Source organism: Mirounga angustirostris, unplaced genomic scaffold (assembly GCF_029215605.1).
Source record: "Mirounga angustirostris isolate CCGP_5_RB_7025 unplaced genomic scaffold, mMirAng1.0.hap1 SCAF_10, whole genome shotgun sequence".
In the NCBI taxonomy this organism is placed as follows: domain Eukaryota; kingdom Metazoa; phylum Chordata; class Mammalia; order Carnivora; family Phocidae; genus Mirounga; species Mirounga angustirostris.
Genome location: NW_026991718.1, coordinates 88,252,119 through 88,276,748, shown reverse-complemented (window position 1 = coordinate 88,276,748; position 24,630 = coordinate 88,252,119). Strand labels below are relative to the sequence as shown.

Here is a 24,630-nt window from a genome sequence, read left to right as displayed (position 1 = left end):
TCAGCCATTTTGGAGAAGGGCAGGTGAAGCCTTGCGGGGCGTTACGGTCCGGTTCGGGCCAAGCGACCGGTGGTGCTGGCGAAGGGTCTGGGCTCTGTCGCCGCAGGTGGGAGGGCCGCCTCTGCCTGGGTGCTCGGCGCCATGAGCAAACGCATCCGGTCCTGCCCCAGGTCAAAGGCCCGAATGTGGGAGGACGCCGGCCAGGAAGCAGCCAACGAGCCAGAGCCGCAGAGGAAAACTGGCTCCTTCCTCTCCCGCCTCAGACCGTGTGATTTTTCCCTAATGTTGAAAACCCAATGTGAATGAACCCCTCGGAAACGTTTCTGTAATGGTTTATGAGAACAAAAAGCAAAAGGTAACAAATCACCGTTCTCATGATTTATAACTATTTTCCCACAAGATTTTACTTTAAAAAAATATGCTCTCAGGTGCTTTTTTTTTTTTTTTTAACACAAGCATATAGATAATTTAATTTTTAAGTTTTGGGCTGAACATATGAAAACTAAACTCATTAAACAGTTTACTTTTTAAAACCTGTATTTGATTTTAGATTTTTGTAAAGCAATTAGTAGCAGCTGGTGGAGGTACGCCTGGCTGGCTCAGTGGGTGGAGCATGAGACTCTTGATCTGGGGTTATAGGTTCCAGCCCTAGGTTAGGTGTAGAGATTACTTAAGAATCTTAAAAAAAAAAAAAAAAAGTGGGGAAAAAAATCTGTTTCAAAGATAAATTTACACTTGTGAACCCGAGTTAAGAACTAATTCAACTTGTCTTACAAAGAAAAGAGTAGTTTCACAAATTTAGTTTTACAGCTTGGCATTCTTTCTTACAAAGGATCTACAACCAAGAGATTTGCTTACTTATCACAAAGTGAACTTTCGTTCAACATTCAAAATTTCAACATTTCTGTCAGTTGAAAACTATTGGCAACTGATAATTTAAGATCAGTTAGAAATGCCTTTAGAAATTCACTAGCTCCTTTTTTTTTTTTTTTTTTAAAGATTTTATTTATTTGACAGAGCCACAGCAAGAGAGGGAACACAAGCAGGGGGAGCGGGAGAGGAAGAAGCAGGCTTCCCGCGGAGCTGGGAGCCCGATGTAGGGCTGGATCCCAGGACCCTGAGATCATGACCTGAGCCGAAGGCAGACGCTTAATGACTGAGCCACCCAGGCGCCCCTCACTAGCTCCTTCTGTTAGCTTTGTAATGATAGATCTAAATTGCGAAAGAATTTCATTGACTGTGTTACAAAAAATATCACAACCAGCATTCATATTTGTGTGGATATCTCTAAATACTCTTTTAGAATTGAAATGGTGAATTCTTTTTTTTTTTAAAGATTTTATTTATTCATTTGAGACACAGAGATACAGAGAGAGAGAGCATGAGCAGAGAGAGAGGCAGAGGGAGAAGCAGGCTCCCCGCTGAGCCAGGAGCCCGATGTGGGGCTCAATGTGGGGCTCGATGTGGGGCTCGATGTGGGGCTCCATATGGGGCTCGATATGGGGCTCGATCCTAGGATCCTGGGATCATGACCTGAGCCGAAGGCAGACGCTTAACAATCTGAGCCACCCAGGCGCCCCGAAATGGTGAATTCTTTAGTACATACTGGAGATTAGGAATCCAGAAACTGAAGTTTAAAAAAAAAATTGACCCTATCACTCACAAAATCCTCTTTAATAGGAAAAAAAAAAAAAGCAAGGAAGGGAGGGCTGTTGAGAAGAGAGAAATGTGAGGGTTATTGAGTCTGGCTGGCATTAGGCCTTGCCCATACAGTCCTCGACTCTTGGTCCTATATAGGCCAAGAGCCTGGCTGCTCCAAGGTGGGCCACTTTGTCTTGAAGATTATTTTGAGCTAAAGGCAATCAAGACCCTATGGACTTCCTCCCTATGGAAGAAACGTTTTGCCCCTCCCTTCACTACATAGAAGAATCTAAATTGGGGTCTTTCCCAGAATAATGGTTATTAGCAGAAATAAATTTTCGAAGTGACTCACCTATATGGCAAGGCAAGCATCTAATTACCAAACATCTCTTTTTATTGCCCTGTGACTTGCATTCTTTCCCTTCTACCCCTACCTGATTCTCCTTACACATACGTATATTTATATTTATTTATATATTTATATATAACTTTATAATATATGTATACCTTATTTTGCCTATTTTTGGAATTTCCATGTCAGTGTGGATTCCCTGTATGGGTAGGAAACTAAATTTGATTTTCTCCTGTTAATCTGTCTCATATCAATTTGATTCTTAATACAGCTAGAAGGACCTCTAAGGGGACAGGAAATTCTTGCTCCCTAATATTCCACATTGACTTTCTTTTCTTTTTTTTTTTTTTTAAAGATTTTATTTATTTATTTGACAGAGAGATAGTGAGAGCAGGAACACAAGCAGGGGGAGTGGGAGAGGGAGAAGCAGGCTTCCTGCCAAGCAGGGAGCCCGATGTGGGACTCGATCCCAGGACCCTGGGATCATGACCTGAGCCGAAGGCAGATGCTTAACGACTGAGCCACCCAGGCGCCCCTCCACATTGACTTTCTGTATGGTCTTTAAATACTGTCCTACACCGGTGACACCCACATTTGTATCTCTAGTCCACACCCCTTCCTTGAACTCCAGGCTCCTCTACCTAATGGTTTACTCATCCACTCTGATATCCTATAGGCACTTAAAGTTATTATGTTCAAAACTGAGCTCCCAACTCTTTTCCCACCCCCAGCTCCATGTGTAACCTTCCTCACCTCAGGAATGGCAAACTTACACTTATATTTCCTTAGGTCAAAACCCTGGGATTATCCTTGAATCCTCCCCTTTTTATGTCTGTATTAGCACTCCTTTCAAAAGCTATACAGGATGCAACCACTACTCACCACCTCCTCCATCCACACCCTGGCCCAAGCTGCCATCCTCTCTCACATGGATTATTTTAATAGCATAAGTGGTCTCCTGCTTCCACCTTTGCCAACTTTTGTCTACTTAACTCAGCTGTCAGAAAGTTCTTTTTAAAGATGTAGGTCCAGTCCTGTCACTTGTTTGCTCAAAATACCTGTATGGTTTCCCATCTCACTGAAAATAAAACAGAAAGCTTGTGAAAGGGCCTACAGGGTCCTACCTGACATGGCCTCCAGCTCTCACTCTGATCTCAGCCACCAGGGTCTCCCTCCCTTACTCTGCTCCAGTGTCACTGCCTCCTTGCTGAAGCAGTGGCTGCAAGGAGAGGTGTGGGTGGCATGTGTGTGAGTCACCCATCCCCCTCGTTGGGGCCTTTGCACCTGCATTCCTACTGCCTGAAATTCTCTGCCCATCCTATGGCCCCATCTCCACATGGCTTACTCCCTCCCCACTGCAGGTCTGTGCCTTCTCTGAACACTAACAAAACCCTCGGGTCCTCTCATCATCACTCTGTTTACCTGCCTTGGCTTATTCTCCTTAGCACTTTTCACTAATATATTTATCATCAGTACCCCACACTGGAACATAGACTTGTGAACATAGTTTGTTCACTACTTTATCTTCAGTGTCTAGAACAATGCTCAGTATACAGTAGGCACTTCATAAATATTTGCTGAAGGAGTAATGAATCACCACAACCCCTCAGAAGTGTGTACTCTTGTCCCCATTGTACAGGTAAAGAAATGAATCTCAGGCCCAGGATCTGAAATGAAAAAGGTTTATGATAAAGGAAGGTTGTTTGGATACTGGCGATTTTTGGAATACAATCCTGTAGCACAGTCCACTATAGATCTGTGTATTTAATAAAACTTTAGCTAAATTATCCCTGACTGTAGAGCTGAAAAGGAAATGTCACTCCACTTAAAGATTCAAAGACTTTGTAGGCCATTCCCATGCTCATTCTTCAGATTACACATCTGTTGTATCTTTATTTGCAAAAGAGGAACATAGTTTCTAGGGTTAGCCAGAATGAATCCAATAATATTGCCTTTTTAAAAATACTGCTTTTTAAAAGGTAGCCAAATAAAGCAAAAATTTTTTTCAGGTTTTATTTATTTATTTGAGAGAGAGAATGAGAGAGAGAGAGAGCGTGAGAGGGGGGAGGGTTAGAGCTCAGAGAAGCAGACTCCCCGCCGCGCAGGGAGCCTGATGTGGGACTGGATCCCGGGACTCCAGGGATCATGACCTGAGCCGAAGGCAGTCGCTTTACCAACTGAGGCACCCAGGTGCCCAAGCAAATTGTTTTTATAGCAGTAATTTCCACCTTTGATTCTACATGGTTATGAAAATTTCCATAATCATGTAGGTAAGATTATGGCTGTGTGAATTTGTGTTAATCTGGGTATTTTTCCCCTTTGTAGACTTCGTGATTAGAGCTATTTTCCAAATGTTTTTAAATGACTCCTTTAAAATCAAAGGCGATTCTGTAGGGCTGAAAGCTTAAATACAAAGTCTGTCACTTTAGAAGCTGAGTAAACTTGGGTAAATTATCTATTCAGTTGTTGGGGTGCCTGGCTGGCTCAGTTGGTAGAACCTGCAATTCTTGATCTCAGGGTCCTGAGTTCAAGCCCCATGTTGGTCATGGAGCCTACTTTAAAAAAAGAAGTTATTTAGCTTGCTTTCTAATCGGTACCGAGAGTCTTAAAAGCCACTTTAGGGTTAGTCGTGAGAATTAAATGAAATATATGTCACAGTCTCTACCACACAGGAGATACCAGTAAAAGTGGTTTCCCTTTTCTATCAAACAAAAACCCACACTGCAAAACTAAAATGCTGCGTCATAACATTAAGCACACCAAGTTTCTGAGCATTCCTTCTCAACCTTAGGGTAGAACCCCGTTGAACCTAAACGAAAATGCATGAATCAAATGGAAAGACGTTGCGAGATATGCATATAGCGCGAGCGGCGCTTCAAAAAAAAGAGCCTCTGCTCAGCGTACAGGCTGGAACCCAGGCCCACTGATTCTCCCGCAGCTGCAGGGGTTTCCCTAGGGAAGGAAGCGCCCGTGCACCCCTCCTCGGCTTTCACTCGTCTTACAGTGCGGCTGCGCAGCGGAGGCAACTGTCCCTTGGCCGTCGCCGTAGACCGCGAGGCCCGGGAGCGCTTTTCTATTGGCTGGGCATGTTTGGCGCCAAAGAGCGAAGCAGAGGCGGAGGCGAGTATCCGCAGCTGTGGGACTGCAAGCCGTAGGATACCCAGAGCGGTGTGCGTGAACCCGGCGACCGTTTGGCGTGAGAGCCGGCGGTTAACGAGACATCGGGACCGGGGCACGTACGACATGTTCTGCGAAAAGGCCATGGAGCTGGTTCGCGAGCTGCATCGCGCGCCAGAAGGGCAGCTGCCAGCCTTCAACGTGAGGGGGTGGGGGGGACGGGGTAAACGAGGCTGGCCTTGCTGAAGGGGCGGGGCTTGGGAGTGCAGGGGACGGGCGGGAGGAGGGTCGGCGACCCCGCGGGTCTAACCTGCGTCTCATCGGAGCGTGGGTTTTCTCACGGTGTCAGCTCCAAAGTCGGGAACAAAAATTTCGGAACACGGAAAAACAAAATATGGCAGGAAAAAGAGCATTCATGTTTATATCACCCAGCGATTTGGTGAATTTCCTGAGTATATTTCCTTCAGTGTTTTCCACGTATAGCTTTACTGCTGGTTCCTTTTTTGACCAAGCATTTCTTGGTTGCCTGATAATAATCTAGCATTTGTTGAACCCTTCAGGCAGAAGCTAGGCCTGTAAAGCCAGGCTGGGATTCGAACTCCGTTGTGTGACGTTGGGGCAGTTACTCAGGCTTTCTGTGCTGTCCGTTTCTTCTGTAAAAAATGGGAAAGAGCGTAACTCAACTCTTCCTGTAGTGAGGGCTCTGGGAGTGGCATATATATATCAGGTTCCCTGGACAATGCCTGACACACAAGTAGCAGCGAGTTAGTGTTTGCTACTAACTTTCTTTCTACCGCTGCTGCTACTGAAGTGGGAGAGTGAGGTTCTTGTCTCACGGAGACAAGAATGAATCTCGCGAAAAAAAAAAAAAAAAAAGAATGAATCTCGCGGACGAAGGAGAGTGAGTAAAGCGGTAGAGGTAATTAAGTGAGGATACAGAAGTTCTCAGGAGTGAGAGGGGTCCGGACAGGGTTACCATTGAGGGCTTTTAGGGTTGGTCTTTTATAGAATGCTAACCAGGGAACTTAAATATTTTTGACTTCTCTATTGATAGCACCATTGAGTAAAGACTAGTGATAACACCTTCAATGGCTTGCTTCCTTTTTAGGGTCCCATGATTCTTTGTTGGTCACAAGTAGCAGTTATAACAAGACCCCAGCTCTGACACCTAGGACAGGATGGTCTGGTTTGTTCCCTTATCTCTGGTTTCCTTACACCTCTGCATTTTGGGGATTTTTGTGAGCCCGATCCTGTGGCCCCCTACCTATCTCTCCCTACCTATCCCTTCCTGTCCCTTACTCACTACTACTTATTACCCTTATTCTTATTCTTCTGTTACTACCCCAAAAGGATGCTAAGCACGTAGCTTATGTTGTCTGTTGTTCTCATAGCTTATGTTATCTGTTGTTCTCATAAGAACGCTTTGAGATTTAAACCATTTCTTCCAGCCATGTATACAGAGGCTTGGGGAGATTAAGTATCTTGGCCATAGCCAGTAAGAAGTCAAACTAGGATTTAAACCCTGGCAGTCTGGCTTCAGACCTGCACTCTAAATTCTATACTTGACTACTTTCCCTAGCATAGGGCAGCCACTGTGTGGATGCCAGGGCACGTTCTGCTGGGAGAAGGGCACAAAAAGGAGTATTAGAATGCAGTGTGAGGACACCAGAGAGGTATACACAGGAGCATAAGGAGAAATGCTGGTATGAAAAGGGATAGAGGAGGGGGCATTTGGGCCATGCCTGGAAGGATGAGGTCCCGCTCTGAGAAGGAAGATAGGCATTGCAGCTGAAGGATACAGCCATGCAGAGATTCATGGTCACATAGGAAGAGGGGACTGACGTGTGTGCAGAGGCTACAAAGGTAGGTTCTAGGCCTAGGAAAGTTGGGTATTCACGTATAAGGCATTTGGAAGCTGGTAAAGGATTTTAGATAGGGGAGTGATAGGGCAGTTTTTTTATGTTTTGAGGGTAATGATGGCAGAACTACGTAGAACAGATTGGAGATAAGAAAGAACGGTGGCAGGGAGATGGTTATGGGTGGTTATGATCACTCTCTGACAGGCCTACTGTGAGAGCTGTGTATGATCCAAACTGTGTCTGGTCGCTGGGTCCAGAAATCAGTGTCTGGGTTTCAGACATGAGGCAAACAGGACTTGTAACTGTTAGAACAGGGGTGGAGATGGGGTGGGTAATCAATGAAGGAGGAGTCAGAGGATCTTGGGGGGATTCTCTCTCAGGTACAACATCAGAGATCAGGAGGAAGAGTGTTTGGGGAAAGGTGAGTTTTGTTTTGAACATTAAAGAGCACCTGGTCGAACAGTTAGGTCCTTTTGCAGATGAGACTGAGCCAAAAGAAATTACAGATCAAATTCAGGGACTTGTCTGAACTTAAAGCATATTGGAGCAGAGCCTCACCTTGAACACAGGTTTCCTAGATTCCTGTCTGTTGTTCTTTCAGGACAGTTACTTCATTTAAAAAGTTAGGAGACAGTGGTGGGAAGTTCAGCAGAGATGCTGGAATGCTAAGGCGTGCAGGCTCTAAAATATGACTCCACACTGCATTCAGACAACCAGGCACTTTGGAGGTTATCTAACATAGCCCAAACAGACTCAGACTTGTCCAACAAGAGCTGGCCATGCCAGCCTTGCGACTGGCTCTTCGGACCTCTAGTCCATCCAGCTCTCTGTTTCACTCAAATTTTAAGTTACCACTTCTGGGGGGGGTCCAGTGGCAGAACTTAGAAGCTATAAAATCACTCCTTTTTCTAGGTCTTAGTTTGGCAGGGCACCTTTTGCAGCTTTTGCTGCATGTGCACCTTCCACTGACAAACCTACCACCTAGCCAGGTGACTCAGCAGCCTGGAAGACTCAGCCTGAGGAGGTTGGCCACTCTTTGACACAGCCAAGCAGGAACAGGCCAATCCATCTGATTGATCTGAGGGCTGATAGGCCCATGACCCACAGGACCTTTCAAGAATCATTCCTTCCAGGAAAATGATAGTCACTGGGTCTAGAGCAGGGACTCTGCCTTGTTCATTCCAGGATCTCTCAAGGTTAGGTGCTGTATTCAGCAAATTGAAATAATTGTCCACTTTCTATATGCAGAACTGGTAATAGTTTAAGTGAGTTTTTAGGAAAATTATCTTGGGCTACCAGCCTGAGGTGGGAACACAAAACAGTGCAATTTTTACTATAGATAAGTCTGAGTCTGAAAACGTGTGTATTTTTTTTTTTTTTAAGATTTTATTCATTTATTTGAGAGAGAACATGAACAGAGGGTAGGGACAGAGGGAGAGAGAGAAGCAGACTCCCCACTGAACAGGGAGCCCAACACAGGGCTTGATCCCAGGACCCTGGGATCATGACCTGAACCAAAGGCAGACACTTAACGACTGAGCCACCCAGGGGCCCCAGCATGTGTGTATTTTTTTTTTTAAGATTTTATTTATTTACTTGAGAGAGTAAGAGAAAACACAAGCAGAGAGGAGGGACAGAGGGCAAGGGAGAAACAGACTCCCCGCTGAGTGGGGAGCCCAATGTAGGACTCAATCCTGGGACCCCGGGATCATGACCTGAGCTGAAGGCAGATGCTTAACCGACTGAGCCACCCAGGTGCCCCACATATATTTTTATAAAATTATTTCACACATTGTGTCTTTTGTATACCTGCAGATCTATTAATCATACAAGAGTTTCAGCTATTCCTTAAAATATTATTTGCTGGTAAAAGGAATATTTAACTGAATTCTAATAAGTCAGACTTTTCTATGATCTCTTAACTACTTGATGAAAGGGAAGATAGAAGATAACTTCTATCATACAGATCATACAGTATGTACTCCTTTGTATCTGACTTCTTTTGCTTAGTACAGTATATTTGAGAATATCCTTAATCAGTACGTTGATTGCACAAATTGTCAGTAATTCATTCCTTTTTATTGCCTTTTTTCTCTTTTTTTATTGTGGTAAAATATATATAACATTAAATCTGCCATTTTAGCCAATTTTAAGTGTACACTTTAGTGCCACCAATTACATTCACATTGTTGTGCAACCATCACTCTTCTGTCCAAAACTTTTTCATCAACTGAAACAGAAACTCTGTAACCATTAAGCAATAGCTCCCCATTCCCCTCCTTCCCCAGCCCCTGGTAACTTCTAATTTACTTTCTGTCTTCATGAATTTGCCTATTTTAGATATTTCAGGTAAGTGGAATCTCACACTATTTATCTTTTTGTGTCTGGCTTATTTCACTTAGGATAATGTTTCCAAAGTTCATCCATGCTGATGCATGCAGTACTACATTCCTTTTTATGCCCAAATAATATTCCATTGAATGGATACACCATATTTGGTTTATTAGTTAATCCATATTTGGGTGTTGATGGATATTTGGGTGTTTTCACTTTGGGGCTGACATAAATAATGCTGCTCAGAACATTTATGTACAAAGTTTTTGAATGAACGTATGTTTTCAAGTCTCTTGAGTATATACCTAAGAGTGGAATTGCTGGATAATATGGTAATTCTATGTTAAACTTTTTGAGGAACCATCAGATAGGGCTGCACCATTTTATATTCCTACCTACAGTGTATGAGGGTTCCATTTCTCCTCATCCTCACCAACACTTGTAATAGCCATTACCAAAGGTATTGCTTTTTGGTAAGATATATAAATCAAATCAAAGAGTAGATCAAACATTGCTACAGACTTGGTGAAGGAATTAATGGATGTGTCAATATCATATGTTCTAGGAGGATGGACTCAGGCAAGTTCTGGAGGAGATGAAAGCTTTATATGAACAAAACCAGTCTGATGTGTAAGTTTTGATGAGATTGATTTTTTTTTAAGATTTTTTATTTATTTGAGAGAGAGAGCACGAGCGGGGGGGAAGAGCAGAGGGAGAAGCAGGCTAGGGAGCAGGGAGCCTGACATGGGGCTTAATTCCAGGACCTCAAGATCATGACCCGAGCCAACTGGGCCACCCAGGCGCCCCTGATGAGACTGATATTAAAAAAATTTTTTTTTTTTTTTTTATTCATGAGAGTCAGAGAGAGAGAGAGAGAGGCAGAGGGAGAAGCAGGCTCCCCGCCTTGCAGGGAGCACAATGCGGGACTCAATCCCAGGACCTGGGATCGAGACTGATATTTTAAAACAGCTTAAGAAATACGATACTGAAGGGGTGCCTGGGTGGCTCAGTTGGTTAAGCGACTGCCTTCAGCTCGGGTCATGATCCTGGAGTCCCTGGATCGAGTCCCGCATCGGGCTTCCTGCTCGGCAGGGAGTCTGCTTCTCTCTCTGACCCTCCCCCCTCTCACGTGCTCTCTCTCTCTCTCTCATTCTGTCTCAAATAAATAAAATCTTTAAAAAAAAAAAAAGAAATACGATACTGAAGTCAGATAATGTTCCGTCAGTTTTTTAGATATGATTTTTTTTTTTAATTCTCTGTGAGCCTGATCATGCTGTAGCTATACAGGACTGAGGGGATTTGTGTTGATCACCCTAAATCTATGGGATTCAAATGGTGCATGGTACCTAGCAGATGCTCAATAAATATTTATTTGAATGATATGACTTGCAACCTTTTAGAGTGAATTTAAGAGATGAGACAGGAGCAAATAAAAATCCTAACAAAGTGAAACCTATAGTTTCTACTGCTCATTTGCACTAATAGCTGCCTAGTGCATTAAAGGGGTAATAGGCGATTCGTAAACTTAGCAGTAGCAAAAGTAACTTCCAGCAGCTTGAGTGGAGTTCACCGAGAACCAGTGTGACAGAAGGCTACAGCCTGGTGCGTGAGAGGGCTCTAGTGTTAGAGAACATTTAGAGCTGAGCATGGTGGTGGCACAGTGGAGAATTTGGGCTGTGTGACAAACTTCATAGGTTCTTGTGATTTGGTGAAGAGTAAGACACAAGGAGGACCAACTCCGGGATCAGAGGTGAGGTATCCAGATCTCAGCCTAGAGAGACGTCCGTTTGTTACGTGATGTTTCACTTTTGGCCTTGTTTGGTACGGTGTTTTTATCAGTTACTTGGGCATAGAAATCAGTAACATGCTGGTAAGATCTGTGGAGCACAGGAACAATGGGAACGTTTTCCAACTGTGGTGTTTAAGGAAAGATACAGAAAAATCTTCATAGATGGAATGAGGAACGGAACCATAGCAGGTTTACAGTAAGTGTAAGGCAGATATAAAGTCCTGAACTCAAGTTCCCAAGCAGTTTGTTCATTCATTAATTCATACAACAAATATGTATTAAATGATTATGTGCTGATAAGTGGCTCTGGTATTTCAGCTGTAAACAACACAGTAAAGATACCTGCCCCCATAGCCCTCACAGTCTAATGCAGAAGAGAGATAATAAATACAGATACACCAAACTGGGATACATGCCATGAAGGAAAACAACAGAGTTCTGGGAGAGAGAATAGTTAATTAAAGATAGACTTAGATTGAGGAGTCAGGGAAGTTCTCTCCAAGGAAGAAACCTTTTAGCTGAGATCTAAAGGAGAAGCCGGTTTCCATGAGGCAGTGATTGTGGGCAGAGAACATCCTAGGTGGAGGGGGCAGCATATGCAAAGGCCCTGAGTTGTGAAGAAGGGTGGGGTGCTCAGGACAGTGATAGTTAAAGAAAGCCAGTGTGGCTGAAGCTTAGCAAGCAGGCAAAGGTTGACACCAGGTGAGAATTAAGCACGTGGGACTGATGGTGGCATGGTTGTGTTTTAAAAGATCACCCTTGCTGCTGTGTGGACAGTAGACCAGGGGACCAAGAGGAGAGGGAGGCATGCTGGCCATCCAGGTGACAGCAGAGGTGACCTGGACTAAGCAGAAAGTAAACAGGTTAAAGACATATTTATTTAGGAGGTGGCCTAACAGGCCTTAGTCCAGTAAGGGAATGATTTTCCTGTATTTGCTATATTTGTACCATTTGCAAATTTGTGATCCAAAATTCTGTGCCCCACCCTCCTAATTTCTTTCTTGGCGGGGGATGGGGGCAGTCACTATTACCAGTTTCTGTTAAAATTTTTTGTCAGAGGAAGTCTATTCCTTTTTAATTACTCATGTAAAAGTAAAATTTTTTAGGAAGTCCTTATGTACTTAATGAAATACTCTGGAGTTAGCTTGAATATATTTTATTTGTACTGTTTCTTTATAATCCAGAGCACGTTGTAAACAATGTGGAGAACGAGTCTGACTTTCAGAGAGTGAACAGAAGTGTACAGAGCAGATCTAGAAGACATGATAGGACCAGGACATAGATTTTTGCCTCTATTTTCAGGGCCTGGAGCAGGCACTGCAGGAAGGAATCCTTTTCTTATCCATCCAGTTCCTTTTAAAACTCCAAAGTAGATTCTTACTCATCCTGTACATCTGTCTTTGTGTTTTCCCATCATTTTTATTATGGTAAAATAATAACATAAAATTTGCCATCTCAACCCTTTTAAGTGTACAGTTCAGTAGTATTAAATATGTGCATAATGTTACACAGCTATCACCACCATCCATCTTCATAATCCTTTATCATGGAATACTGAAACTCTGTGCCCATTAATTAATTATACATCTGGTTTTTAAATGTGATACTTGTCTAATATCTAAGGAGATGTACATTTTGTATGATAAAACCAAAATTTTTCCCTCTCTGTGTGAACAACAGTGCAGTATAAGACACGTACATAGGTGAAGATCAATAAATATATGTGGGATAACTGAAGGACCATTTTGACTCCATTTTATTCCAAGGATTTGGAAAAACCATCAAAAGAGTAGTACCATTTAAAATAAAAACATGATATAAGACCATAATCTTGTGAACCATGATGTTAGGTTTATCTCTTATTCCAGCCTAATAAAAGAATTCCAAAAAGTGAGTAAATACAATATGTGTCTTTTGAAAATAATGGAGATTAATCAGTGTGCAAAAATGCATAATACCAAATGGTTAAATGAAATATCTATAGCATGATCTTAGGTAAATTAGTTTACTTTTGGCTTTCAGCTTTTGGCTTTTTTATCTTTTAACATACCAGTAAAATCTCTGATGTGGAGCAGGTACTATTTGGTTAGATTAACTGCTAATTATAAATAGATAAAAACAAACAAGGAAGTCAGTTGTTAGTTGGCTTTGAAAGTTTATCTTATGCTGAAATATGTATATTTGTTCTTTTCTTCTTTAAATGTTCTTACCAGAAATGAAGTGAAGTCGGGTGGACGAAGTGACTTGATAACAACCATCAAGTTTCGACACTGTTCTTTGTTAAGAAATCGACGCTGTGCTGTAGCGTACCTGTAAGCTTCTCAATTTTTGCTTGGGGTGGCAGGGAACAATGGAGGGCTTTCCATGTGGCTTCCTAATTAACCATTTCAAATGGATAACAGAAATTCTTAGATTTGTTTTTCCTGTATAAGCATTCTAAATACTTCTTTTTTCCATTAAATTTTTTTTTATCGTGAAAAATTGCAGTATTCATAAAACCGGGGAGAATAATATGAACCCCCATGGAGCTACCATATAGGCTTAACAGTTTTTAACATTTTCCCATATTTGCTCCATCTTGTTTTATTTGCCTGTGTTAAACTATTCTAGAACCTGATGGCCTTTTACCACCGAATACTCTAAGAAATAAGGACCTTTTGGGCCTTTTCTCCCATGAGCATGGCACTATTCTCAAACCTAGAGAAACAAAGAACACTTCACTGCACCCATCCAGTCCATACATATGTTTCCCTGTCATCCCCAAGGTGTCTTCTTATAGTCATGCAGTCTCGTACCTTCTGTCCTAGGTATGACCGATTGCTTCGGATCAGAGCACTCAGGTGGGAGTACGGCAGCATCCTGCCCAATGCCTTACGATTTCACATGTCTGCTGAAGAAGTAAGCTAGTACTGTTGTTCACATTTCCGAATCTGGAAAATGCTGGTTCTGGCATTGTTCTGTAATAGTATTTATGGTATTTCTCTTTGTCTTTAATGTCTGTTTTTCAGCAGTTTTTGGTCTGTATTTATTTAGTATATACTATGATGAGAATGGCAGGAGCAATTCTAAATGCTATGTAGAAACCTCTCTGATTAACAAAATAAAGGGCCCTACTTATTAGTGATCCATCAGTAGGGTTAAAGAACTGGCATTATTATTTAGGGATTTTCCAAAGAAAGAGTGTGTGTGTGTACTTTCCTAGTCAACATGAATATCTGTAACAAAACTCTTCATTTGACCCATCACTAAGGCTCAGAGCTAGCCCAATATTTAAGGACACAGGACTTGACTCAAGTAAACTTGGGTTCAGATCTTGTTTCTGCTACTGTCTAATCTTTGGTAAGTGACTTGAGTTCTCTCTATGCCTAAATTCCCTCATCTACACAATGAGGATGGTAGTACTCACCTATTAAAGGCTTTCAGTGACTTCTGACACTCTAGAGTTAGACCAACTTCACAGGCTAAGACTGCCCTTACTGCAGACACCAGCCATAGGTTTGGGGGTTCCCAGGGCTTCCCGCCATTCTAACTGGCTACAAATTTGGGGGGTCCTGCTATCTCCATAGGTTTGGAGCTTTGAATCTCTTGACGCCAGTTGAACTTCTAGAGTGGAGAGGGGAGCTAGAGATGGAGCTCAGTTACATGGATAGTGTTTTAAGCAATGGTGCCTGTGTGATGAAATCCCAGTAAAAATTCTGGACACCAAAACTGGTGTGAGCCTCCCTGGTTGATAGTACTTTGTGTGTATTGTTACATACCATTGTGCCAGGAGGGCAGTGTGTCATGATTCCATAGGGAGAGGACACTAGAAGCTTCATGTTTGCTTACTCAGGGAGCAAGAATGTCCTGTCCCCTTAAGGTTCTTTTAGCCAGACTAAGAATCAAACTGACATGAGACAGATTTTTTTTTTAAGATTTTATTTATTTATTCATTAGAAAGAGAGAGAGCGTGCACATGCACAAGCAGGAGGAGGGGCAGAGGGAGAGAATCTCAAGCAGACTTTGTGCTAAGCACAGAGCCCAGCTCGGGGCTCATTCTCACAACCCTGAGATCATGACCTGAGCCAAAGTCAAGAGTTGGACACTTAACTGACTGAGCCACCCAGGTGTCTCAATGTGAGAAAGATAAACAGGAGAAAATCAAATTTCATACATACAAGGAATCCACACAGACACGGAAATTCCAAAAACAGGCAAAATGAGGTCTTTTTTGTTGTTGTTAAGTAAGCTCAATGCCCAATGTGGGGCTTGAACTCAAGACTCTCAGATCAAGAGGATCTAGAGTCATATACTCTACCAGTGGAGGCAGCCAGGAGCCCCAAGGGTTAGGGGTTTAGGACTTCAAAGGGAAAGAATGTAATCCTCAGGAAGAATGAAAAAGAGCAAATGTTTGGTAAACAGATGTTTGCTGGGCCCACAGAAAACAATGAGACAAAGAAAGGACTTTGATCAAACAGGCCTTTCTAGGTCCCTCCCTGTCTACCATACCTTGTTCACAGTATAATATAGTTGTTTATGGTGGGAACTCTCTTCCTGGAGCAGATCCTCTAAATTTTTTAAAGGCAGTTGTAAGGAAGGTAAAGAGCTTTTCCTGAATCTGCTGGGTTTTAATTGCTTTTTAACTCAAAACAGTCTTCATGCCAAATTGGCCCATTTTGGGGTGACCTGCCCTTGGTCCCTATAGTACCTTCCCAGACCTCACCTTCAGCTGGTAGCGATTCTTATTCTTTTCACTATGGTACAGTTATGATTCCTGCACATACACACACTTTCTGATGAGGATTATGAAGACGTTTTTCTATGGACTCTTTTAGGAGCTGTATTGTTTTACCTTTCATGAGGAGATCTACAGTACTGTGTATAATGTTGCGTTTTGAATACGGATATTGAGATGATCTAGTACATTTAATTGAAAAGGTTCTCCTTTCCCCATTGCTCTATGTGTGGTGCCACTTTTGTCATAAATTGAGTGTCAATATATCTGAGGATTTGGGGTAGGGGACTTTCTCTTCTGTTCTCTTAATCTGTCCTCATACCAATTCTACAGTGTTGTAATTATTGTAACTTTATTGTAAGTCTTAAGTGTGTATTACCATCTTGTTCTTTTTCAAGTGTCTCAACTATTTTTGGCCCTTTGCATTTCCATGTAAATTTTAGACTCAATTTGTCAGGTTCTATTTTTTTAATTGAGATTTTGATTGAGATTGAATTGAATCTATAGGTGAGTTGATACGATTATAATACTGAATCATGTATGTGGTAATCCCTCCATATATTTAGGTCTTCTTTAATATCTCTCAACAATGAAAAAAAACAGATTTACTGAGATATAACTTATATACCATAAAGTTTGCCCCTTTAAAGTATACAATTCAGGTTTTTTTGGTTTTTTTTTTTTTTTTTGGTATATTCAGAGTTGCGCATCTATTACCACCATCTTACTCCAGAACATTTTCACACCCCCAAAAGAAACTCTGTATCCATTACCAGTTATTCCATATTCTCTCCAGTCTTCCCAGCCCCTGGAGGTTACTAATCTTTCTCTGTATATAGGTTTACGTATTATGGATTTTTCATTTAAGTGGAATCATGCAGTATGTGGCCTTTTGTGCCTTTCACTTAGCATGTTTTTAAGGTTCATCCATGTGCTAACATGTATCAGAACTTCATTCTGATGTATGGCTGAATAATATTCTATTGTATGGATATACATATCTTATCCACTCATCAGTTGATGGGACACTTGGGTGTTTTTCTCAGCAGGGTTTTATAGTTTTCAGAAAAACTGTCAATGCAGAGTTTGGAGAGATCATAATTCTGAAATGGTGTTTTTTTCATGGTTCTGTATCTGGTCAGATGTTCCTTAGGTCTGTGATTAAGTATGCTAGTATGTAACTTCTATGAGCATAGAGATTTTTGTTCACTTTGTTAAATGATCCATCCTAAATCCCCAGACTGGTGCCTGGTTCATAGCAGGCAATTAGTAATACTTGTAGTTTAAATGAATGAATGGTCAGTAGTGATCTATGTGGGGAAATGGGCTATTTATGAAAGGATGAGTATATAATTACTGCAAGTTTGTTTTCTTATAACTTTGTCAAATGACTGTCTTTATGTTTACAGATGGAGTGGTTCAATCATTATAAAAAGTCCCTTGCTACTTATATGAGGTCACTGGGAGGAGATGAAGGTTTGGACATCACACAGGATATGAAACCTCCAAAAAGCCTATATATAGAGGTAAATATACCTTTTAAGAAGGATTTTTCTTGGCATGCCTGGCTGGCTCAGTCGGTAGAGCATGTGGCTCTTAATCTCGGGGTTGTGAGTTTGAGCCCTACGTTGGGTGTAGAGATTAGTTAAAAATAAAATCTTAAAAAAAAAAAACCCAACTAAAATAAAATAGATTTTTCTTCAATGCATAGATTATGCTTACTTTTGTCTAAGAAGAGGGGGGTATGTGACTATATATTAACTTACATTAAAAAAGAAAGGAGGGTTCCTGGGTGGCTCAGATGGTTAGGCGTCTGCCTTCAGCTCAGGTTACGATCCCGGAGTCCTGGGATCGAGCCCTACATCAGACTCCTGGCTCGGCAGGGAGCCTGCTTCTCCCTCTCCTCCTGCCTCTCCCCTTGCTCATGCTCTCTGTCTCTGTATCTCTGTGTCTCAAATGAGTAAATAAAATCTTAAAAAAAAAAAGAAAAGAAAGGAAACATGTATCCAAACCAAAATGTTACCTCTAGGGGGATGGTGGGAATAGGATAGAATAGCTAAAATTTTCTGAATTTGCATTTGTATTTTAACAGGGTTAACTTTGGAACCATATACATATTTTACATATTATTAAAAAAATTAAAGTGGAAAACCAACCCAGAGATTTTGAAAGCAGAATGAAACATATGAACCTATGTTTCAAGTTGGTAGATTAGTCACACAGGAATTATTTTAAATTACTTTAAAATACATAAATTGATTATATATCCCTAGTGGATATGTTCTAAGGATGAAAAGAATTACAAAGAAATCTTAACCTGTTTTTAGTAATCATGATTAATAATATCATTACTGTTATTTTGAAACAGTTTATATATTGATAAATCAAGCAAAAAAGTAGTGGCACCAGGAACCAAGATTTTCAAAATAAGAGAAAAGTGATTCAAATATTAAAATGAAAAAGTTAAGTGAAAATCCTATATTCCCAAACTGGAGTTAGAAATATCAGCATGGACTCATGTTGAATCATCTTTTTTTTAAAAAGTGTTTTTTAGCTCTGTCCACGGGACAGACGTAGAAACACCAACCAACCCAATGCCATAAGCAGCCAAATTCTGGAGTTTAAATCCCATTTCCCACAAAGGAAACCAGACTTAACTAGAGGGGGAAATAAAAGGCTGATTCCAGGTTCTAAATAAAATGCACAAGCTGCACTTGGAATACCTTGTTTCCCTAGAAAGCAGAGTGTTTTAAGGACTACAGGGGGGAGTGCTAAAAAAGTGGGAGCTGATTTGAAGGAGCGCTCACTGGCCAAAGAAGGAATAATCCAAGCATCAAAATGATTAACTGCAGTGAATTGCATCACATCGGTTATGTTAGAAGCATGAATGCATAATGATACCAAATAACAATAACAATTTAAAAAATAAAATATTTTTGGTCCCTCTTGAAGAATATGAGGGATGCAACTCATTTTGAAAAGTGGTGAATAAAAGTATAGGATCAAGCATCTATCAGCCTTTACTGTATAAACTCTATCTCAGGGTAGCCAAATTGTTTACAAGGGAAATTTCTTCTTTTTTTTTTTTTAAAGATTTTATTTATTTATTTGAGACAGAGAGAATGAGAGACAGAGCATGAGAGGGAGGAGGGTCAGAGGGAGAAGCAGACTCCCCGCTGAGCAGGGAGCCCGATGCGGGACTCGATCCCGGGACTCCAGGATCATGACCTGAGCCGAAGGCAGTCGCTTAACCGACTGAGCCACCCAGGCGCCCGGAAATTTCTTCTTTATAGTAGAATTCCAGCTAACAAATGCAGTAGAATAAAAGAACTAAATTAGTGCCATTTTGTAGCCATAACACATAGAGGCAAATAGCTTCTAAAACCAGTAGGTGAAAAGTTAATGGAGATGAAGATGATGTTTATGGATGGGTACAGGTAACACCTAGACCCACTGATCAGTCTTAACATCCAGAAAGGAACAGCCAGATATTTTGTGCTTCACAAGGTCCTGTGAGAGGAAATTTGTAACACCATTTGCCAGAAAATCAAAACTGATCTGATCTAGCCTGTAGACGAAACTTCAGTTTATAGGAAATTCAGGGACCGAGGAACATGCTAAGTGACCCCACAGGGATCCACAACAAAATCTAGTTTGTGGGAAACTACCAAAGTACCCACTTTTTTTTTTAAAGATTTTATTTGACAGAGAGACACAGCGAGAGAGGGAACACAAGCAGGGGGAGTGGGAGAGAGAGATGCAGGCTTCCCGCGGAGCAGGGAGCCCGATGCGGGGCTCGATCCCAGGACCCTGGGATCATGTCCTGAGCCGAAGGCAGATGCCCAACGACTGAGCCACCCAGGCGCCCCCCCTCACTTTCTTTATCAATAGATTGCCAAGGGGAAGGGGGAAAAGGGAGAGAACTGTATAGATCGTCAGAAATGTCTTACATGTCAGAAATGTGTCATGTGTAGCTCTTGTTGGATTCTGATGTAACATGGCAGCTTTAAAGAAAACATTCATGAAACAGATGGGGGAATGTGGATATTAACCGGGAATTTCATGATAGTAAAAAATTATTAAGATGATGTGATAACAGTATTGAGATTGTTTCTTAAAAAGAATCTTACACCTGAAACTAATATAACACCAACTGAAATTAAATAAAAACTTAAGAAAAAAAAAGATATTGAATGAAACCAAAAGCTGATTCTTTGTGAACAAGAATAAAATTAATAAACCTCTAAAAAAATAAATAAAAAGAATCTTATTTTGTAGAAATACCTAAATATTTACAGATGAAATGGTATGTAGGATTTGCTTCACAATAATCCAGAAGTAGATAAGGAAGCAAGATTGGCCACATGTTGATAACTGTTGAAGACAGTTGATGGAGTTTCATTATATTAGTCTTTTTTACTTCTGAATGTTTGAGATTTTCCATAATATAAGTCTATTTAAAGAAGCAAAAAGGTCGTAGTGGTGGTGGGGATTTTTCTTAAATGGTATTTCTTGAACTAAGTAAAATACCTTTGGAAGTCATGTTAAGATTCCAGAGGAATCACAGGGCATGAAATTATCTAGGAAAAGTAGAAGATGAACTTGCTGGTGGGGTTGGCTTCACTCATAAACAATGCGAGACCTCAGGAGCACAAACTCCTGTCATGGGTTCTCATGGGAGAGGAAAACTGAGAGCTACAGTCTGTCGGTGCTCTTCTTGGCAGTTACAGAGGTGGTTATCAAAAGGCTGCCTTACCCCTCCTACCTTCTGACCAAGAACCTCTCTTGATTCTTATGATGTGAGTCTGCATCTCTTCTTTCATGGTGTACTTCTACATATTCCTGGGAAACAATCTGAATATTGAAGAAGATTGGAAGAATCCCTTTAAAACAGAAATTGTGAAGACTTACCTATGTTCTATTCTCAGATATCGGTATTTCATGGAAAAATCTGTAAGAGGCAAGTTGGAGTCGATAAAACATTCTCTTTTCTTTGTAGATACATATTTTGATTTTCTAGGATTTGCAGAGGGAACATAATATGTGATATTGTCTTCCCTCACCAGCTCCCTAGGTTTCTTTGCTGTCAGCACAGACATACATATACTTTGGAGATCCTGCCATTCTCCTTCCTCCCCATCCAAACAGGACAATTGGCTCCTCAGTAAGGAGTCCTAGGCCCAGGTACACAGAGAAGAAACAGACAGAAAGCCTAGGATTTGTACTGTTTGGGTATTTTTATAACCCCTATTTATTTTATGGTCACTATATATTAAAAACTATTTAGATAAAACAACAGTTTTTCTTTTCAGGTGCGGTGTATAAAAGACTACGGAGAATTTGAAGTTGATGATGGTACTTCAGTCCTATTAAAAAAAAATAGCCAGGTATTTCTCGTCTTGAGATACTTTAAATCTTATGAGTGTTGAATGATGGAAATGTTAGACTCAGTAGCAAAGTAAATGTTGCCTTGTGATGATTATTTATATCATAAGCATTATGCTTAGTATAAAACACCCTGTTTTGTCTGTTTTCTAAATATAAAGACTTGCATATACCAAGAAAAGGTTAATTTACTAGGTTATTGCTTGTATTTAACACTAAGCCTGTTCCTGGGAAATTATCACAATGGGCCTTATTCTAGGTAAGTGGGCTTATTCTAGTTCAGGGCCTATTAAATTGTTGAATTTAACTGCTTTTTTGAATTTATTAAAAAGGTGCTAAGCACTCATTTTCAGCTTGTAGGTCACCTTTCAAATCCCTGTTCTTTGGCAAATAGTGATATGGATCAAAAATTTCTAAGTATTTAACATATAAACATAACAGTTTAACAGAGAAAGACTGAAATTGTGGAGCTGTAATTTAAGCTAAATTTTTTCTTACAAAGAACCTCAATGTATTTATTTTCTTAGAAGTCTTCAAGTTCACATTAGATGAATTCACATTAGCTAGATTTATTTTTATCCTGTCTCAATTGTTTGTAGTCACATTAGCATAGGAGGAAGAATGACCTAATAAAAACTTTCTTTCCCATTTTGTTTTCAACCAGTTAGTATCTAATGACTTTGTGTCATTGATGTCTTTGTTTATGCCATTTACTGGTACCCTTTAAATAGTTTCCTAACACAAACGTTGAACATTCTAAAGACAGATTTTTCAAGGGACCCTAAAATCTTTGGTTGTTAGAGCAAAACTTTCCCTTCCAAGTATCCTCTTGGAAGTAGGATACTAATGAATAGAAAGCAGATGGTAAAGAAGTGCTCTCATAAAAATCTGTATTTCTGGAGGACACAGCAGGAAGCTGTGGTTCACAAGAACAAAGCTATCCTCATAAAGGAAGATAGAAGAAAATGGCATCTCAAACACTGTCATCCTGTGCATCTGTGTTTGAATTTCCTTCTCAAGCTCTTTGGCTGATCTCTCCACTAGAGTGCCCCTATGGGCTGGGGCAGGTGGAAACCAGTTGAGCCCCTCTCCCCGCCCCCCCCCCACCCCATGCTCCAGTGCTAGACAGTTGTCACTCTCTGGACCACCAGAAGCCTTCCCCTTGAGATGCTTTTAACTTGTCTCTCAGTAGTGCCCTACCCTCAACTGTAAAAGTAAAGGACAATTTTATATGCCTTTTACTTACTATATATTTATCTACTTCTAAAATGTCTAACCACATCTAAAGCCAATTTTCTATAGACTCTGGTGTAGATCATCCACATAATATAAAACAATAGGGAAGCATTTTTTTTAAACCATAGATTTCTTTATACTTGTCCATATGGCAAGCATGATTGTATTTGTCCAGAAATCAGAAACTCCTCTCCCTTTGTAGTAGGAATTGGAATAACTTAAACAAACAACTCAACATTTTTTTCCCCTTTTTTTACATTTTACATTCTTAAGGCATTTAAAAAATTCATTTAACAAGTTAGACAGCAGGGTGTCTTCCTGACTGGTCGGGAGGGATTTATTTGGTCGTGGGCCCCTGGATAGGCCGCAAGCTGGTGAGGAAGGCCCATCAGGGGGGCAGGGCTGTGGAAGCACAGCCCGCTCCCCAAACTAGTGTGATAATCCCTCGTTATTATTGTAATATCGTTATTATCGTAATAATCCTGTGGTCATTTTCTAAGATGATTTGCTCTGAACTTCCTAACATAGCATTTTTAGTTTTTACCCAAGTAGGTTTGTCTTTTGAGATTTCTTTGGTCCTCTGTGAGCCTGGGAAGTTTTCCTGCCTTGCTGCCTGCACCTCCCCACCCCAGACTTCAGTAAACACTCCATTTTAAGACAGGGAGACTCCTTTCGGCCTCAGAACGAGAGTGGTTTCCTCTCGGAGGACACTCAGGGTGAGCCTTAGCTGGGTCCCAGTGTCTTCACACACGTGTGAACAGCACCCACGCTGCAGATTACAGATACTTTTAATCCTTGAAAAATTCAGGAGGAAAGAGGCCACTGCTGTTATAAGAATAAATGTTCAGACTCAATACTAGAGAAGCTTAATTGAGAAGATGCTCCTTTCGGTGGTCTTCCCGACAGGCTGTCGTCCCACTTGTGGTCCACTGCTGCAGAATCCCACCCCTGAGTTTTCTGTGCGTAAATCCCAAAGTGCAGACACCGAGCAGAATTCCTGCTGGAATGCAGAAGTCTTCAGTTAAGTTTAACTGAAGCAAACTATGAATTTATTTATAAAAATCAGAATTCAGTACAGTTTTAAGTGGCTTCAATTTCAGTTGACTAAAATAGCAAATGTACTTAAGTTTAGCTTTTAGCTACTTAGCTGCTTGAAAAGTATGTAATTGGTTGCTGCTTTTTAATGATGCAAAATGTAACTTTAAATTCTTTTCCAATTGTTTATCTTCCTCTCTCCCCCATGTCCCCTCAGCACTTCTTGCCCCGGTGGAAGTGTGAGCAGCTGGTTAGACAGGGCGTTCTGGAGCACGTGCTGTCCTGACGTTGTGCTGAGGCCCCGCCAGGCTGCCCTGTGGTACGAGGGAGGCCACACCACAGAAGAGTGTTACACGTCCTCTCCAGCCTCACCTCTTTGGTTTTAAAGGTCACAGACGTTCTTTACGATAACCAGGAGTATCTGGCTAAGGAGTGGGTTTGTTTTTCTTTTGTACAGGATTCATCCTCCTCTTTGTAATAAACTGTAAGCTGTTATCTATAATTACAACATGCCTACAGTTACTACAGTGGTTTTTTTGACAATGTTTTTTTTTAATGAAAGTAAACATTTGTTAACATTTGATTTTTCTTTTTTCCCCCGGTAACGACTATTTTTTCAGTGAACCTTTCTAGCCCATGGTATAGGATACTGTCTTAAAGTACAAATCCAAGGAAGGTAATACCTTTCCTAAGTTACAAAACTTTGGCAAATTAATACAGTACTCTTTAATATAATAAAATCCTTTTTTGTTGTTGCCGGGGTCATGTGTTACTTTAGTGATAATTTTCACTCCAAAAATGTCATTTAAGTACCAAAACACTGTGCTTTATAATGGTGCCTTATAGCAGAACAAGTTATTTTATACAAATTAATGTCTTTTAAAACTATGTAATTTCTCCTTTTATTTATTTATTTATTTATTTATTTATTTATTTATTTGGAGGGGGGAGGGGAGGGGAGAAGCAGAAGGAGAGGGAGAGAGAGATAATCTCTCCACATTGTATTTGTCCAGAAACCAGATAATCTCTCCAGCACGGAGCCTGACATGAGGCTTGAACTCTCGACCCTGGGATCCTGACCTGAACTGAAATCAAGAGTTGGACACTTAACTGACTGAGCCAGCCAGGTGCCCCTGTAATTTCTCCTTTTAAAGAGCATTCCCTCAGG

The 24,630-nt window shown here is 40.9% G+C and overlaps 1 protein-coding gene across 3 annotated transcripts; it reads left to right on the top strand.

Moving 5' to 3' along the window:
• Positions 1-52: 52 nt before the first annotated feature.
• On the top strand, positions 53-24,326 carry GINS1 (GINS complex subunit 1). Of its 3 annotated transcripts, none has more exons than XM_045885328.3 (7): positions 53-355; positions 9,869-9,933; positions 13,306-13,404; positions 13,900-13,990; positions 17,216-17,332; positions 21,119-21,193; positions 23,680-24,326. In XM_045885328.3, exons 1-7 carry the CDS (start codon positions 329-331, stop codon positions 23,746-23,748), a joined length of 543 nt encoding a protein of 180 aa, XP_045741284.1. In that variant the 5' UTR covers positions 53-328; the 3' UTR covers positions 23,749-24,326. The 3 variants fall into 3 exon arrangements, with proteins under 3 accessions (XP_045741284.1, XP_045741283.1, XP_064428782.1); XM_045885327.3 differs by lacking the exon at positions 53-355 and adding an exon at positions 5,091-5,311 and having other exon boundaries at positions 23,680-24,321; XM_064572712.1 differs by lacking the exon at positions 53-355 and adding an exon at positions 5,092-5,225 and having other exon boundaries at positions 23,680-24,324.
• The last annotated feature ends 304 nt before the right edge of the window (positions 24,327-24,630 follow it).